Raw genomic sequence first — 16,757 nt, forward strand, 5'->3', positions numbered from 1 at the left:
AAGGAACTGCACCCTCTCTGTCCACCAAGGGAGGGATTCAGCCTGAAGGAGAGCAGCCTGTGTTTTCAGTACTGCCTTCTCACAGGCGTTACTGCAGGGGATGCCAGCTTTGTGTTATTGTGGGGCAAGTCACAGGGCCCTTCTGTTCCCAATCCCTGAACAGTGCCGCCTATTCTTTGGGTGCTATTCTGGTCCTCTGTAGTGGAAGGGATGATGTGATGTGAGACTGTCTTCCTCCCGCAGCCCTGCACCAGGAGTTCAGCGGATGGCTTTGGCCCTTTGTCTCTAATGAGAATCTCCTGCGTGCTAAGATGGGATGTTCCGCAGCAGCAGAGACAGGAAGGGTTACTCCGGTTCTCCACTCTGAGATACAGCTTCCTGTCAGACCATGGGTGCCAATTCTGTGGGTGCTCCAGGCTCAAACACCCACTGAAAAAAAAATAGGAGGTGCTCAGCACCCACAGGGCCATATTAATCTTTTGTGGGCCCCGGTGCCTGGACTGTGGCCCCGTCCCCAGCTCCGCCCATGCTCTGCCCTGAGCCCTGCTTCCATTTGCCCTCTTCCCCCCCCCCCCCACCCCCCAGCTCAGAGGCCCTGCCTGTGCTGTGCCTGAGGCCACACACCTGCTCGGCCTCTTCCACCCAAGGCACCGCCCAGCGCTCAAACCAGCAGGGGAGAGGGGGAGGCAGAGAGGAGAACCCACCGGTAAAACCAAAAGTCAGCACCTGGGTGTCAGACTGCTCCTTACACCATTCCCACCAATACCTCGTCCCTTTGGAGAGTCGGGGGGGAGCAGGTTTCTCTTTTCTTCAATAAATTGCGTAGATGGTGCCAAAGTACCAGAGCAAATTCTCAATTTCTCCACACAACCCTGCCGATGGGCCTCTCGCTGACTCATGCGACGGCTTCGTATTAGTCTAGGAAGTCTTCTCAGTCCAAACAGAGCATTGCAAAAAAAAAAACAACTTTAACTTTCCAGTGGCCTGTGTGAAAGAAGCTGGGGCCGGATTTGTAAAGATCTTTAGACACCTAAAGGTCTTTACAAATCTGGCCCTTGGTTGCTAATGGACCAGTGCCACCATCACCAAAGCTACCGACACCCAACTGCCTACCTGTAAAGAGCCATAACAGAGAGGCTAAGGATTTGCAAGGTCACAGGTACCACACATCCATCCCAGTCTCGGCAGCCATTACTCACAACTTATCTGCACACACTTTTTTCACTGGTATAACTAAATCAGTATAAAAACCAGCTGTAGTGAAGTCAGTGTAACCCCCTTGCATGGACAGAGCTATATCCACATGGAACTGCCTTCAGGCTAGGGGGTTGCACAGATCTAACTGAACTGGGGTTGAGCTCAATTTAGTTAACTTGGTGGAAACCAGTATGTAGAGCAGCCCTTACTGGGCTGGAATTAAACAGCTGGCTAAGGGTATGTATGATTACACTATCGGGGGTAGCCGTGTTAGTCTGTATCCACAAAAATAACAGGGAGTCCGGTGGCACCTTAAAGACTAACAGATTTATTTGAGCATAAGCTTTCATGGGTAAAAAACCCACTTCTTCAGATGCGTGGAGTGAAAATTACACTGGTTCTCCACTTGTGAGGTAACTCCCTTTTCTTCATGTGTCAGTATAATAATACCTACTTATGTAATTTTCACTCCATGCATCTAAAGAAGTGGGTTTTTTACCCATGAAAGCTTATGCCTAAAAAATCTGTTAGTATTTAAGGTGCTACTGGACTCCCTGTTTTTATGATTACACTGCAATCATGGCACGTGAGTTCAAATAGCCATAATGCTAGCTGGGCTAATCTAGCTAGCTTGGACACCAGAACAGTTGTGGCAGTGCCCGCTTCAGCGTGGGTTAGTCCTGTGAGTAAACTACCCACGCTTCAGGGCAAGTTTGTACAGCCCGTGCTTCTGTAGCTTTACTGTTCAGGTACCCAAGCTAGCTAGATTAAAGGTATATCGACACTACAAGTGCTGCAGTGGCACAGTGTAGACACGTACTACAGCAACAGAAAGGGTTGTTCCATTGCTGTAGTAATTCCACCGCCTGGAGAGCTGGGCTCCTCTCGATCTAGCTGCATCTACAGAGGGGGTGAGTCGCTCTATGCCGCACAGGGCATGATATTTTTCACAGTCCTAGGTCAAGCTAACGTTTTAGGTGTAGACCAGGCCTAAAGCTAGCTCAGGTTTGTCTCCCTGAGCTGCAGTCACACCTAATGTAAGGTGCTGCACCCCATTAAGTAATCTCTCAAGCTATCTCGGCCTGAAAAAGCCAAGCAAAGCTGAATCATAGACTGTAAGCTGGGCAGGAGGCTTTAATGTTATGCTATATATTTTTTTCCCCTTTGCAGTCTCATTTTTCCAAGGAAAGCCTTTTCTCTTTCTTTCTCTGGAGACAAAGCTACTTTTTCATTTTCCTACAAAGAAAATGAAAGCCAAGGCCAAAGTCTGCTCACCTTATGCAGGTTTGTCCATTTCATATCAGCTGGACCCCTCCCCTGAATCAGGGTAACTCCTGGGAATCAGGGTTGGCTGATTCAGGACCATCATTTAAAAAAAATTAAATTAAAAATTCAAATTGGCCTGGCTGGGTTTGACTGTTACTGGAAGCCACCCTCCTGTGAGAGCAAAAGGACAGAAGGAATTGGGGTGAGGATCCCTCAAGGAGCAGCTGCTAGTTCTGGAAGCTCTGTGCATTGATTGTAGTAACAACAGGGCACATGGGGAGGAATCACTAGAAACACAGGTAGCTCAGAGAGACAGGGCCTCTGCTTCAATGGTATTGACTCTCCCAGGATCCATGCAGATTCCTGGGGACCCCAGGATTTAGGCGCTGGCCCTACAGCCTGTTCCACAGGAGAGCAAACCCTGCCGCCCCACAGAACAAGTGGGAACCTTGCAGAGATTTCCTCCCCTTTGTCCTCCCTTGCAGGTTTCCTGTGGAGGATGGGGCTCCAGTCCTCCTCTAATTAAAGAAAAGATGAACTGAGAATGGGAAACTCTACCACTCCCATTTCGTTTCTTGTCTCACTGAAAACATGAACAGTCAGCGTAGCCTTCCTGCAATCTCTGTGCGATGAACACTCTGTAACAGCAAATCTGCATAGTCAGTAACATGGAAGAAAGTGTTTCCATTTAAAAAAAAATAAATGTAAATGTACTGTAAGACCGCAGCATTGCAGAGGGTGTTCTGTACTACTCCTGCATTCCTTGGTTCCATCCTGCTCTCCACTTGCTCTTTGCAGTAACATCCCCAAAGCGTATATTAACCAGAGCAGGAAAACAAGGAGAAAAAATATTTGTAAGTGGGATTTCCCCTCACTTGCATCCAGTGTCCTTTTAAATTGCTTTAATTTAAAAATTAAAGCTTTTCATGAAGATTTCTGTAAGTCAAGTTTCATGCTTTGACAGAAAATGAATGTTGGACCTGGGCCAAGATTTCTAAGAGTCCCAGATAAAAGTCAGCTCTCAGCAAGACAGTCGGTGCCAGCAAGGGGCACAGCAATACTAACTGTAACTACAAATGCCAGTTGTAGGAGCAATTCCTGGTTTGTACGTGGTAGGAAGTGCTTCTCCTCAGGAATATGTTCAGACTAGTCAGATGAGAAGAATCAGGGCAGCTTTCTTTTAACTTCTCTTTAATACATCACCACTCTAGGCCTGCCTGTTCACCTGCCTCACAGGGAAATTAGGAGGCTTAATTAGTTAATGTTTAATGATTTCAGATCTGCAGATTAAAGACAGCCAGGCTCCTTAGATGCTGAAGGTGACCTAGCAAGGCTTTTATAATTAAAAAACAACAGGCCTGTTTCTTACACCTTGGGCACCTTGATTGCCTTCATTGAGATTGCATAGAGTGCTAAGGCAGAGCCAACGTGGCTCTGCACATGCAAAGGTAGCTATATTATTTGCAAATGTTTTATTTCAAATATGACAGCACTGCTCCATTTATTCTTTTCTAGGCCTCCTTAACAAGAAGTACACAGGACTCGGAGAACAACAACAACTCCGCTAGTGAGTAAGTAGCATTCAGTGTGACATTTAACAGAAAGGCACATCTTCCTTTCATATTACATCTTTAGCACCAGGGTGTGACAGTAGCAAATCACTTTATCACATATTTTGTGTCTCGGGGTAGAGAAGGCCCCTTCCTCTTCTGTACCCCACCACACGTCCCTTTGGAGCCCCCACCCCCTCACTGCTGCTTCCCAAGTACCTCAGCTCAGGTTAAAGCCCTAACTGAGGAAGGAAGGGGACAGTTTTGGTAAGTGTTGAATTGTTGGCTAGTAAAGTTTGTGAAAATAAGCCTGAAAAAGGTAGAAATGATTTGTTCAAAGCAGCTCAGTGTAGCTTGCAAACTTGACACCATCAAATTAGGCCTGAATAAAGACTGGGAGTGGCTGGGTCACTACAAAAAGTAATTTTCCCTCTGTTGATACTTACCCCTTCTTGTCAACTGTTGAGAATGGGCCACATCCACCCTAATTGAATTGGCCTTGTTAGCACTGACCCCCCACTTGGTAAGGCAACTCCCATTTTTTAATGTGCTATGTATTTATACCTGCCTACTGTATTTTCCACTCCATGCATCTGATGAAGTGGGTTCTAGCCCACAAAAGTATATGCTCAAATAAATTTGTTAGTCTCTAAGGTGCCACAAGTACTCCTTTTCTTTTTGCGGATACAGACTAACACGGCTGCTACTCTGAAAGATCTCAGAGAATTTAAGGCCAGAAGGATACCAGATCATCTAGTCTGACCTCCTGTATGTCACAGGCCACCAACACCAGCCAGCACCTGCACACTAGATCCAACAAATGAAATGAGGCTGAAGTGTCACAGCCCACCGGAGACTGGACTGTTGTGTGCCACAGGCAAAGAATAGGATGGACTGAGGTGCACCAGTGCACAAGGCCCTGCAATGGGAACCTCTGCAGGGAGGGCATGAGGTGGGAGTAGAGGTTGTAACGGGTGCATGTGGAAGGGAGCAGAGATCAGCAGGAAGAGAAGACTATCCCTGCACACCTCCTAGGTACACATGAGGAGGGTTCCTGTGCTGTGGATATCTGGAGGTCTGCAGGAAAGGGGAGTGGAGTCAGAAGAAATTCCACACACACGCTCCCCTGCACCCCACAAGACACGTTCCCTTAGGAGAGCCAGGTTTCAGCTGGAGCACAGCACTGAGTTTCAGTCCTGGACACTCTTGGGTGCAGAGGAAGGGAGATGGGTCATGTGGCCTTTGGAAGGTCCTCATCCTTAGGACAGCAATCCATTGGACCTTCCAGCAACTGGGCAGGGGCTTGGGGAGGAAGGGTGATCTAAGGAGTAGTGCACTAGACCAGGGCACAGGAGACATGGTCAATTCCTGGGCTCACTCACAGGCTTCCCATGTAATCAGAACAAGTCACTAAACCTCCAGTCTGTAAATGGGCTGATAACCTTTCCTCTGTAAAGCGGTGATAAAGCTTTGCGAACAGGGGCTGCTAACGGGGAGTTTCGAGAGGGAGTTTGGAAGGGGAGTGGAAAGGGGGCGAGGTACACTTGCCATTCTTTAAAACCTTTAAACTAAAATATAATCAGAACTTCTTGATTAAACAAAAACCCTATCATTAATCTAGGTAGCTGTAGGAGAGAATGCAGGCAGAAGCCCAGCAGCAGAATGGGGGCTATCCTGTTTATTGCACTCAGTGTAGCATGTATGATTACCTGCCCTGTGGGTGGGCGGTGTATGTGTCCATTCGGTGCAAGGAACTCTTGGCCCACAGAGACCATGTACCGGCTTTGGAGGCCAGGGTGGCGGAACTGGAGGAGCTAAGGGAGGCGGAGAAGTATGCTGATGAGGCTTTCCGGGACACTGTAGATTTGTCCCACCTCTGGTCAGACAGCCCCTGAGCTGTTGAGGAGGATGAAAGGCCCAGAGAAGGAGAGCAGTCAACTGGAACAGAGGAAAACTTTCCCATAATTGCGACCCTCCTTCCAGATGATGTTGGGGTATCCTCTCGCACTGAGGTTACCTCTCCGGGGGAGGGAACTCCAGTCATTAGGAAAAGGCAGGTGTTAGTAATGGGAGATTCGATCATTAGAAACATAGATAGCTGGGTTTGTGATGATCGGGAGAACTGTATGGTGACTTGCCTGCCTGGTGTGAAGGTTGCGGATCTCTTGAGGCATCTAGATAGACTTATGTGTAGTGTTGGGGAGGAACCGGTGGTCGTGGTACATGTAGATATCAATGACATAGGGAAGGGTAGGAGACACGTCCTGGAGGCCAAATATAGGCTGCTAGGAAAGAGACTGAAATCCAGGACCTCTATGGTGGCATTCTCGGAAATGCTTCAAGTTCCAGCGCAGGACCAGATAGGCAGACAGAGCTTCAGAGTCTCAATGCATGGATGAGATGATGGTGTAGAGAGGAGGGGTTTAGATTTATTAGGAACTGGGGAAACTTTTGGGATAGGGGAAGCCTATACAGGAAGGATGGGCTCCACCTAAACCAAAGTGGATCCAGACTGCTGGCACTTAACATTAAAAGGTTGCAGAGCAATTTTTAAACTAAGAGATGGGGGAAAGCTGATTGCTGCAGAGGTGCACGTGAATCGGACAGAGACTTCTCTTAGAGGAGAGTCTATTGATAGAGATTCTCTAGGTTTTAGTCAGGAAGTGAGGATGGAAGAGGATAAAGTATGGGCCAGATCAGACAAGAAACATTCACATAAAGAATCTGACACCTCAGAAAAGGGAAGACAAATAAATAGTGACAAGTTTTTAAAGTGCTTGTACACAAATGCTAGAAGTCTAAATAATAAGATGGGTGAGCTAGAGTGCCTCATGTTAAAGGAGGATATTGATATAATAAGCATCACAGAAACCTGGTGCAGTGAGGACAATCAATGGGACACAATCATTCTGGGGTACAAAATATACCAGAAGGACAGAACAGGTAGTGCGGGGGGGGCGGGGGAGACGGAGTGGCACTATATGTGAAAGAAAATGTAGAATCAAATGAAATAAAAATCTTAAATGAATCCACATTCTCCATAGAATCTCTGTGGATAGTAATTCCATGCTCTAATAAGAATATAACAGTAGGGATCTACTATCGACCACCTGACCAGGACAGTGATAGTGACGATGAAATGCTAAGGGAGATTAGAGAGGCTATCAAAATAAAAAACTCAATAATAGTGGGGGATTTCAATTATCCCCATATTGACTGTGTACATGTCACCTCAGGACGAAATGTAGAGTCAAAATTTCTCGATACTTTAAATGACTGCTTCTTGGAGCAGCTGGTACAGGAACCCACAAGGGGAGAGGCAACTCTCGATCTAGTCCTGAGTGGAGCACAGGATCTGGTCCAAGAGGTAACTATAACAGGATCGCTTGGAAATAGTGACCATAATATAACAACATTTAATATTCCTGTGGTGGGAAGAACACATCAACAGCCCAACACTGTGGCATTTAATTTCAGAACGGGGAACTATGCAAAAATGAGATTAGTTAAACAAAAATTAAAAGGTACGTGACTAGAGTGAAATCCCTGTAAGCTGCATGGATACTTTTCAAAGGCACCATAATAGAGGCTCAACTTAAATGTATACCCCAAATTAAAAAACACAGTAAAAGAACTAAAAAAGAGCTACCGTGGCTTAACAACCATGTAAAAGAAGCAGTGAGAGATAAAAAGGCATCTTTTAAAAAGCGGAAGTCAAATCCTAGTGAGGTAAATAGAAAGGAGCGTAAACACTGCCAAATTAAATGTAAAAATGTAATAAGAAAAGCCAAAAAGAAGTTTGAAGAACAGCTAGCCAAAAACTCAAAAGGTAATAACAAAATGTTTTTTAAGTACATCAGAAGCAGGAAGCCTGCTAAACAACCAGTGGGGCCCCTGGACGATCGAGATACAAAAGGAGCACTTAAAGTCATCACAGAGAAACTAAATGAATTCTTTGCTTCAGTCTTCACGGCTGAGGATGTTAGGGAGATTCCCAAACCTGAGCTGTCTGTTGTAGGTGACAAATCTGAGGAATCGTCACAGATTGAAGTGTCACTAGGGGAGGTTTTGGAATTAATTGAGAAACTTAACAGTAACAAGTCACCGGGACCAGATGGCATTCACCCAAGAGTTCTGAAAGAACTCAAATGTGAAATTGCGGAACTATTAACTATGGTTTGTAACCTGTCCTTTAAATCAGTTACTGTACCCAATGACTGGAAGATAGCTAATGTAACACCAGTATTTAAGAAGGGCTCTAGAGGTGATCCTGGCAATTACAGACCAGTAAGTCTAACGTCAGTACTGGGCAAATTAGTTAAAATAATAGTAAAGAATAAAATTGTCAGAAACATAGAAGAATATAAATTGTTGCGCAAAAGTCAGCATGGTTTCTGTAAAGGGAGATCATGTCTTACTAATCTATTAGAGTTTTTTGAGGGGGTCAACAAACATGTGGACAAGGGGGATCCAGTGGACATAGTGTACTTAGATTTCCAGAAAGCCTTTGACAAGGTCCCTCACCAAAGGCTCTTACATAAATTAGGTTGTTATGGGATAAGAGGGAAGATCCTTTCATGGATTGAGAACTGGTTAAAAGACAGGGAACAAAGGGTAGGAATAAATGGCAAATTTTCAGAATGGAGAGGGATAACGAGTGGTGTTCCCCAAGGATCAGTCCTAGGACCAATCCTATTCAATTTATTCATAAATGATCTGGAGAAAGGGGTAAAGAGTGAGGTGGCAAAGTTTGCAGATGATACTAAACTGCTCAAGATAGTTAAGACCAAAGCAGACTGTGAAGAACCTCAAAAATATCTCACAAAACTAAGTGATTGGGCAACAAAATGGCAAATGAAATTTAATGTGGATAAATGTAAAGTAATGCACATTGGAAAAAATAACCCCAACTAGACATAAAATATGCTGGGGGCTGATTTAGCTATAACTAATCAGGAAAGAGATCTTGGAGTCATTGTGGATAGTTCTCTGAAGATGTCCACGCAGTGTGCAGCCGCAGTCAAAAAAGCAAATAGGTTGTTAGGAATCATTAAAAAAAGAGATAGAGAATAAGACAGAGAATATCTTATTGCCCTTATATAAATCCATGGTATGTCCACATATTGAATTCTGCGTACAGATGTGATCCCCCATCTCAAAAAAGATATACTGGCATTAGAAAAGGTTCATAAAAGGGCAACTAAAATGATTAGGGGTTTGGAATGGGTCCCATAGGAGGAGAGATTAAAGAGGCTAGGACTTTTCAGCTTGGAAAAGAGGAGACTAAGGGGGATATGATAGAGGTATATAAAATCATGAGTGGTGTGCAGAAAGTGAATAAGGAAAAGTTATTTATTTGTTCCCATAATATAAGAAGTAGGGGCCACCAAATGAAATGAATGTGTAGCAGGTTTAAAACAAATAAAAGGAAGTTCTTCTTCACTCAGCGCACAGTCAACCTATGGAACTCCTTGCCTGAGGAGGTTGTGAAGGCTAAGACTATAACAGGGTTTAAAAGAGAACTAGATAAATTCATGGAGGTTAAGTCCATTAATGGCTATTAGCCAGGATGGGTAAGGAATGGTTTCCCTAGCCTCTGTTTGTCAGAGGGTGGAGATGGATGGCAGGAGAGATATCACTAGATCATTACCTGTTAGGTTCACTCCCTCTGGGGCACCTGGCATTGGCCACTGTTGGTAGATGGTCTGACCCAGTATGGCCTTTCTTATGTTCTTATGTTTGATAATGCTTCCAGACTTCCAGGATAAATTCCACAAATGACTGGTTGTGAGGAGCTCAGATACTGTGATGACAAGGATCACACCAGTGTCTGGCTAGAACAGACCACAGAGAACTGTGGGCTAGATCCCCACAACACAGGTGCAGGAGTGCTGGGTGCTGCCATGCTACTCTGTTGTGCCTAGGGGAGATTTGCTACTTGCACCGGTGCAGTCACACAGGGGCAAACTGCAGTGGCCCAGCTCTCTTGGGTTGATAAGGCTTGTGAGATAACTACCCTTTCAACTGCATTCAGGTGAGATGAGCTGCCCTCCTCTTCTCGCTTTAGGGAGATTCCTTCCCTTTGGTTCACAGTCACACAGAGCAGACACAGGACACTGTGGCCCAATCAGCCTCTTCCAAGGATTCATGAAGGCTGGTTGGATTAAAATGGTGTGTGTTTGTATAGCAGTAAAGGAAAGAAAATCTGAAATAGTATGTCCACTAGCAAGAACAATGGATCCCAGACTGTTCTCCTATGACCGCCTACAGGGAGGAGCACTGGGAACAGTAAGATAGACATGTGAACGGGGCACTGATGAAAGATTTAAAATATCACCTTCTTACGCCAGACAGTGACTCTCTTGATTTTAAGCAGCTTTGTCTCTCCAGAAGGAGGTGTAGATCAGTTTGACTGAAAATTCTGGTTATCAGGCTGTGACCTATTAACCATAGACATCGCTGATGGATGTGACATGAAAGCACACGTTGGTGGCACAATCCTTGCTCCCTGCCAGCTCACTCCTTTGCTTTTGAGCCAGTAGGGAATTGAAATTGACGATAATCCCACTTTCTGAGCAAGCTTCTCATCAGCTCCAGTCCCTTGACAGCTAACAAGAATGGTGGGCAGTGGTTAGGCAGAATGGTCATACAGGCAGGCACTCACAGTAAAAAAATCCACCCTCTTCTGATATTTCCCAGCACCCTCATTGGCCTTTGCACCATGATTATGGTTATTCTGTTTTGTCCGGAAAGGGCTGCTGCTGAGCCTTTTGGTGAATTTGATCATGCCAAAGAGTGAGTCAAAAGATTCCCAAACTGACCATAGCAGCTATAGGCTCTGGCTAATCCGCACCTCATCTTGCGCCTCTGTGAGGAACTTGCTTATCTCTGCCACTTCGAAATGCAAAGGAAACAATTGTGATTCTAATATAGAAAGTAGGTCACTGCTGGAAAATTCATACTCTCAAAAGAAAATCTGGAGAATATTTGGAAGGACATCTGGATTAAGGAGAAAGCAAGCTGGAGACAGCTACAGGTCTATGATGAAGAAGCAGAACTTTAATCTCATTTACACTTTGCTCTGCCAGTATTAAGAGGTTTTAAAATGGGAGTAAATATAAACTTACTCCACTTTACACTGTCTAAAGTGAGCTTAGTGTAAATAACAATCAGGACTATAGTCTTTAGCATCAAGAACTCTATGGGAACATCTATTAAACTCATCATTCTGTCAACAGAATTTCAGTTTTTGGAAAAGTCAAACCAACTAAGTAACGTTTAGTTCCTAGAGTTGTCTCATCGTTCACTGGATCAGATTCTGCTCTGTCACACTGGTATAAATGGACGTTTGTGGAGTTACTCTGGTGTGCCTGAGAGCAGAATCAGTCCCAGGTGGACCAATTCAAGTCCATCACTGATAGAGCCAATCACTGAAGAAATAACAAAACCAATAAAACAAAGGAGAAGAATGAAAAGAAGAAACAAGAAAAGTGGAAAAGCTTTAAAAAAAAAACAAAAGAAGAAGATGTAGCCTCATTTGCTGTATTTCTTCCTGGAAAGCAGTTCCACAAAGGTAGTAAATCTACTTTGAATTCTGTCCTGCATCAGTCTGTACCCCATAGCCACAACTGTTGGAGATGAGATCCATCCAGATAGTGACACATCCACAAAATAATGAAGTGAGTTGTGAGAACATTTAGCTCTGCAGGCTTGGTTTGAAGTAGGATAATCACAGCTGCTTCTTAGCATTTTGGCAAAGATCCAATCTTAACAGGGCAGACAACACCATAAAGCAGTGGATGTTTCGTTTTTTCAGAGGGACAGCAATGAACTGGTGTACATCTCACTCAGGCAGGGTGGCACCAACATCCCTTGAATGGGTGATTTGTATGATGTTGCGGTGATCACTCGTGCCTTCCGACATGCCTGGACACCATGGTGAGGAACATCGCAGCGAGTGCTATGCATGATGTCATCAGGAAGTGAATCGCCAGGACCTCCTCCAACCAAGATGTTGCCACCTACCTGAGCGGACCTCTGGAAAGCGACTTTGGAAGAGATGGGGGAGACTTTGCTTCACTTTGGACTCACGCCCGCAGTGCTACGCAACAGCTGGAGAAGCGTATTGGCTGCCACTGGACATGGTGTGAAGAACGTTAGGAACTGGGAGTCTGGTGCCACAGGTGAAGAATACAGAGCACACAATCATCACTCTGAGAGCTAGAACTATGCTGGAGAGGATCCTGAAGGATGCCATCTGCTGCCAGTATGTGGAAAACCTGAAACAGAAGCCGGACCAGGGGAAGGCCTTCAAAGTGACATGCACGTGGGATGCCAGCAACCACTTCCTACCCAGGGATAGGTTCACCCGATTTGCTGACTGGAGATTCATCCACAGGGCCTGGCTCAACTACCTCCCGCTGAACGGAGCTGTCTGTCCCGGGAATTGGGACAAGCGATGCAGAAAGTATGGCTATGCTAATGAGACCTTACCTCATGTCTTGTGTAGTTGCAAGCCCTATTCCAGAGCCTAGCAGCTGCACTACAATTCCATCCAAGATTGCCTAGTCAGAGCCATCCTACCACATATGAGGAAGGTTGCCGTGAACTCCTCTATTCCTGGAACAGACAGCCAACTGCAACCGGACGTCGTCATCACTAATGAGAAACAGAAGAAGATTGTTGTGGTGGATGTCCCCCGTTCGAAAGGTGAAGAAATACCTCTCTATCTGATGCCTTGAGAATTAGGGGTTATGAGGTTCAAACACAAGCATCGATCATTGGAGCCCTAGGCACATGGGATCCCAGTAACGATCGAGTGGTGCTGGAATGTGGAATCAGTCAGTGCAATGCTCAGCTGATGCAGCAACTCTTGGCATCAGATGCCATCAGGTGATCAAAGGACATCTATTTAGAACACATCACCGGACATTGACAATACCAGGAGAGATGAGCCAGAGTGCCACTGAGAAGTGAAGTTGGGAAGGTAACCAAAATACTTTTCTGATGGATTGTATTTACTGAGGGACAACCTATCCTAAATTCTCAATGACTAAGGGACACTATACACTCATTGCTGTGTTTGCTTTCCAGAAGCTACTCTTAATATCTTTTTATGAGTGATGTACCCAAATATTTGGATGCTAATGTTTTATCTGTATTGTTAAATTTATTAACCTTAATTTGGGATATTGCATATTATATACTATATGTATTTTATGACTTTTAAACCAAAATCTTTGTACTTTTGGATAATTTAAGCATTATGCTCAGATGTATAGGCACTCTTTCCTTAACCTGTGTATTAGATCATTTTAAAGTTAGCTTTAATAAAATGTTTAAATCAGTTTAGTATTTCAGACACCCTCTGTCAGGGCACTGTGACTTAGCAGCAGGATGGACCAGATGACCCAATATATCTTTTCCCTTTCTAATTACTGTGATCTTATGACCGCCCCTAAAGCTTGTATTTCTAGTACAGAGTTTAAGCAAGGCATTGATCTGGTCCTGAGTCAATAGTCACATTTGCTTTAAGAAGGAACTTTAATTATTTATTCTTTACTTTCCTATCCTCAGAAAAAGGATAAATCTCTCTTAAAAAAATCCGACATTCAATTCCAGATTTCCTGCTACGTCTTCTCTGCAGTGACCATCAGCTACCCCACTGGTCTGTGGCAAGGGTCATACAGCAGGCAGTGACCCTAGTAAAAAGGGGTCTCCTTAGTTCTGACAACACAAAGCAGAATTGTGAACGTTAAGAAAAAGGCCTTGTGGAGCCTCTAGTCCATCCCTCTGCCAGGGCAGCATTTCCAATGTTGTACGTTGCCTAGTATAAAAACAATGAGGAGTCCTTTCTCAAGCAAAGGAACTCCCACCATTTTTCCTTGTGGGAGATTAAGTCACAGCCTAATGAGTCTTGATGACAGGAAATTTTCCTTGCATTTAGTTTAAATTGTCCCATCTCACATTGTGTCCTATTTACTGTATCCTATGGCCTCTCCATAATTGTTCTCCCTCCTTGGCATTAACACCCTTAAAATAGATGTAGTCTCCTCTCCTGTTCCCCTTCCTCAGTTATATTAAACATTTGCTTCTTTTCAGCTTCTCTCGCTTTGTCAGTCCACTCTGCCCTGTAAGCACTTTTGTTGCTGTTCTGTAAACTCCCTCCAAGCTGTTAGTATTTTCCTAGTAATGAGGTGACTAGACATGAGCACAGTATTCCTGGTGGAGTTGCACCTTTTTGTGCTGCTCTGCTCCACTGCAAACTCCTATCTTGTGTGTTGTACACTTTTGGCCCTTTTCCTTTCTGCATTATTGCTTTCCAGGTTTCTCACTCCCATTGAATAGCTGTGTTTTGAATTATTTTCCCCCAGATGTGTTCATTTGCTATTTTTCAAGCCAGTGGAGCCCACAGCGATGTGTAAATTATCCACAGTGCATACCATTGGCAGGGGTGCCAATTGGGGAGTGGGGGCACAGCCCCATGGGAGGAGTGAAAAAGGGGCAGTTTGTCCCAGGGTTCCTGGTTGTGAGGGCCCCCAAAGTAAATGGCATTGTGATCTGGCAGGGTTGTGATGGAGAGCTGCAGGGCCAAGTTTCATTGAGCGGTTCCTGCCGGGCCAAAGCCGAGTGGCGCTGCGATCCCATTCCCAGATCACAATGCCTGGAGTGATGAGCTGTGCCCGGCTCCATGGGACAGGAACCAAACTGTTGCTGAGGGGTAAATGCAGTTGTGCGTACCAGGTGAAAAATTTCTGGGGCTTCCCCGTTCCAAGTCAGGAGGTATATTGGTTATCACTGCAACAGAATAGGCTGAGCTCAGACAGTTACAATTCCTAATCCTCAGCCACCTATCCCCAGGGTAAATTAGAGCAGCTGGGGACCTACTTTAACTTCTGCACCACTAGTTACAGTGCGGGATCAACATAGTAGCTCTGCTTCAGCAGACCCAGTCCCACCCATGCCCTGCCCTCCAAATTCCCCTGACAAGCCCTATCTCTTGCTTAACACTGGGACTGGCTGCTACTAGAGCAGCCAGCTTTCTTGCACCCAAGAATTCTCCTATGCAAGGGGGATTCTCTAACAGCTATCTCTGGCTGTTTTAAGCATTACAAAGTGGCCTTAGCAGACCAGAGAACTCAGACATTTAGAGTAGAGTAATTTCTGAGGAACCATGTTCTGTTTCTGCAGGACAGTATAGGTTTCATCCCTGTTAAATTCTAGAGCATATTTCCATGACGGTTATGGGAATAAATGAAAGGCTATGGGGCTGTTTGCTTTTTTCCAGCCATTGTCCTAGCCCATTAGCGTTACGCTCCACCCTGTTCATTCATTCATGATTGTTTAAAAAGAAAAAGTTGACAGCTGATGTATTTTGCAGTATATTTTTTTTTTATTTAGAGAGCTTCTCTCATCCTAAAGGTCACCATGAAGACTAAGGCCAGGTCTACCCTACAACTTATGGCTGCAAAATGTATGTTGTTCAGCAGTGTGAAAAACACACCCTGAGCAACATACGTTTTGCTGGCATACGTGGAAGCGTGCACAGCACTATGTCAACAAGAGAGCTTCTACCACCAACATAGCTACCGCAGCTTGTTGGGGGTCGCTGGGCAAGCTCTCTCCCATTGGCATAGAGCAGCTACGTGAGAGACCTTCCAGCGGCTCAGCCTGCAGCGGTAGAGCTGTGCCACTGTAAGCTGTCTTGTGTCGAAATAGCCTCAACCGTCAGGAATAATTAGAAAAAATGGGTTATGTAAGCGCCAATGGAAACAATTAATGTTTTGTAGGTTTCAAAATGGAGTCTTGGAAATTTTGCCACGGCTGTTTCTTATCCATCATTCAACATTCCTGTAAAACTAGCAGAGGGCTGGTCACAGATGAGCTATAATCAATAACTCACATGCCAGTTGCGAGTTTAAGTCATATTTCTATATTTCCCTTTCCTATTATGAAGTATTTGGGCCCTACACTGCTTTTAAGTGCTACTCCCATCTCTTATTTACTATATGGAAAAAAAAAAAAAGAATTTCCTCTCTGTCAAAACTGAATGAAGGAATCAAGTTCAGACTCATTTGCTAGATACCTCTTGGTGCCCATAGAACTTGTGATTGAAGAAATTGTGCAAAGTAAATTAGCTGCCTCTCGGGTAGGAAATTCACATGACATCTGCCATGCCAGTTGGCCTGTTTGAAAAAATAAAGCCATTGTTGACATCTGGAGCTCCTGACATTTACACAGCCAGATCAGGATATTTTTTTTCAAATGGACAACTAGACAGATGAGAATGTTTTATATTATAAGGACTGACATACGATCAGTGCAATGCTGTGGGCAAAATTGTTCCAAAGCAATTACTGCAGGACTGTGATTGCCATCAGGTGTATGTCCCTTTCAGAGACACCAGGAATGAATTCTTGTACTTACGAAGAATACCCACCTGCAGGTATTGTCAGCATTAGGAGCTCTGGAAAATTTTAGTTTAGTTTGTTGAGAACAAAGTCTCTTGTGGATTAAACCATTTTACCCTTGTAGTGACATTGCTTTGCAGCACAGCACTAGCGGTAACGTAGGGTCACAGAAATAGTCGCTTCATACAGCATTGTACAAACATTTATGAACTAACGTCCCCAGCTCTGCTGTGGGCTAGGTATATATTATCCCTCATTGACAAATGGGGAAACTGAGGCACAGAAGCAAATGGACTTGCCTGATGCCACAGAGGGAGATAATGCGAGAACAAGG

General features: G+C 44.7%; 1 protein-coding gene across 3 annotated transcripts in view; it reads left to right on the forward strand.

Annotated features, from left to right (window-relative positions):
- CYS1 (cystin 1) overlaps positions 1-16,757 on the forward strand; it is a 43,033-nt gene that overhangs the window by 8,677 nt on the left and 17,599 nt on the right. For 2 of the 3 annotated variants that reach the window (XM_043510254.1, XM_038396603.2), the window contains exon 2: positions 3,979-4,034. In XM_043510254.1, the coding sequence (XP_043366189.1) occupies positions 3,979-4,034 (56 nt within the window). The remainder of the gene's footprint in view (positions 1-3,978; positions 4,035-16,757) is intronic. The other variant, XM_043510253.1, reaches the window with a different exon arrangement.

This window comes from Dermochelys coriacea, chromosome 3 (genome assembly GCF_009764565.3).
Source record: "Dermochelys coriacea isolate rDerCor1 chromosome 3, rDerCor1.pri.v4, whole genome shotgun sequence".
Classification (NCBI taxonomy): domain Eukaryota; kingdom Metazoa; phylum Chordata; order Testudines; family Dermochelyidae; genus Dermochelys; species Dermochelys coriacea.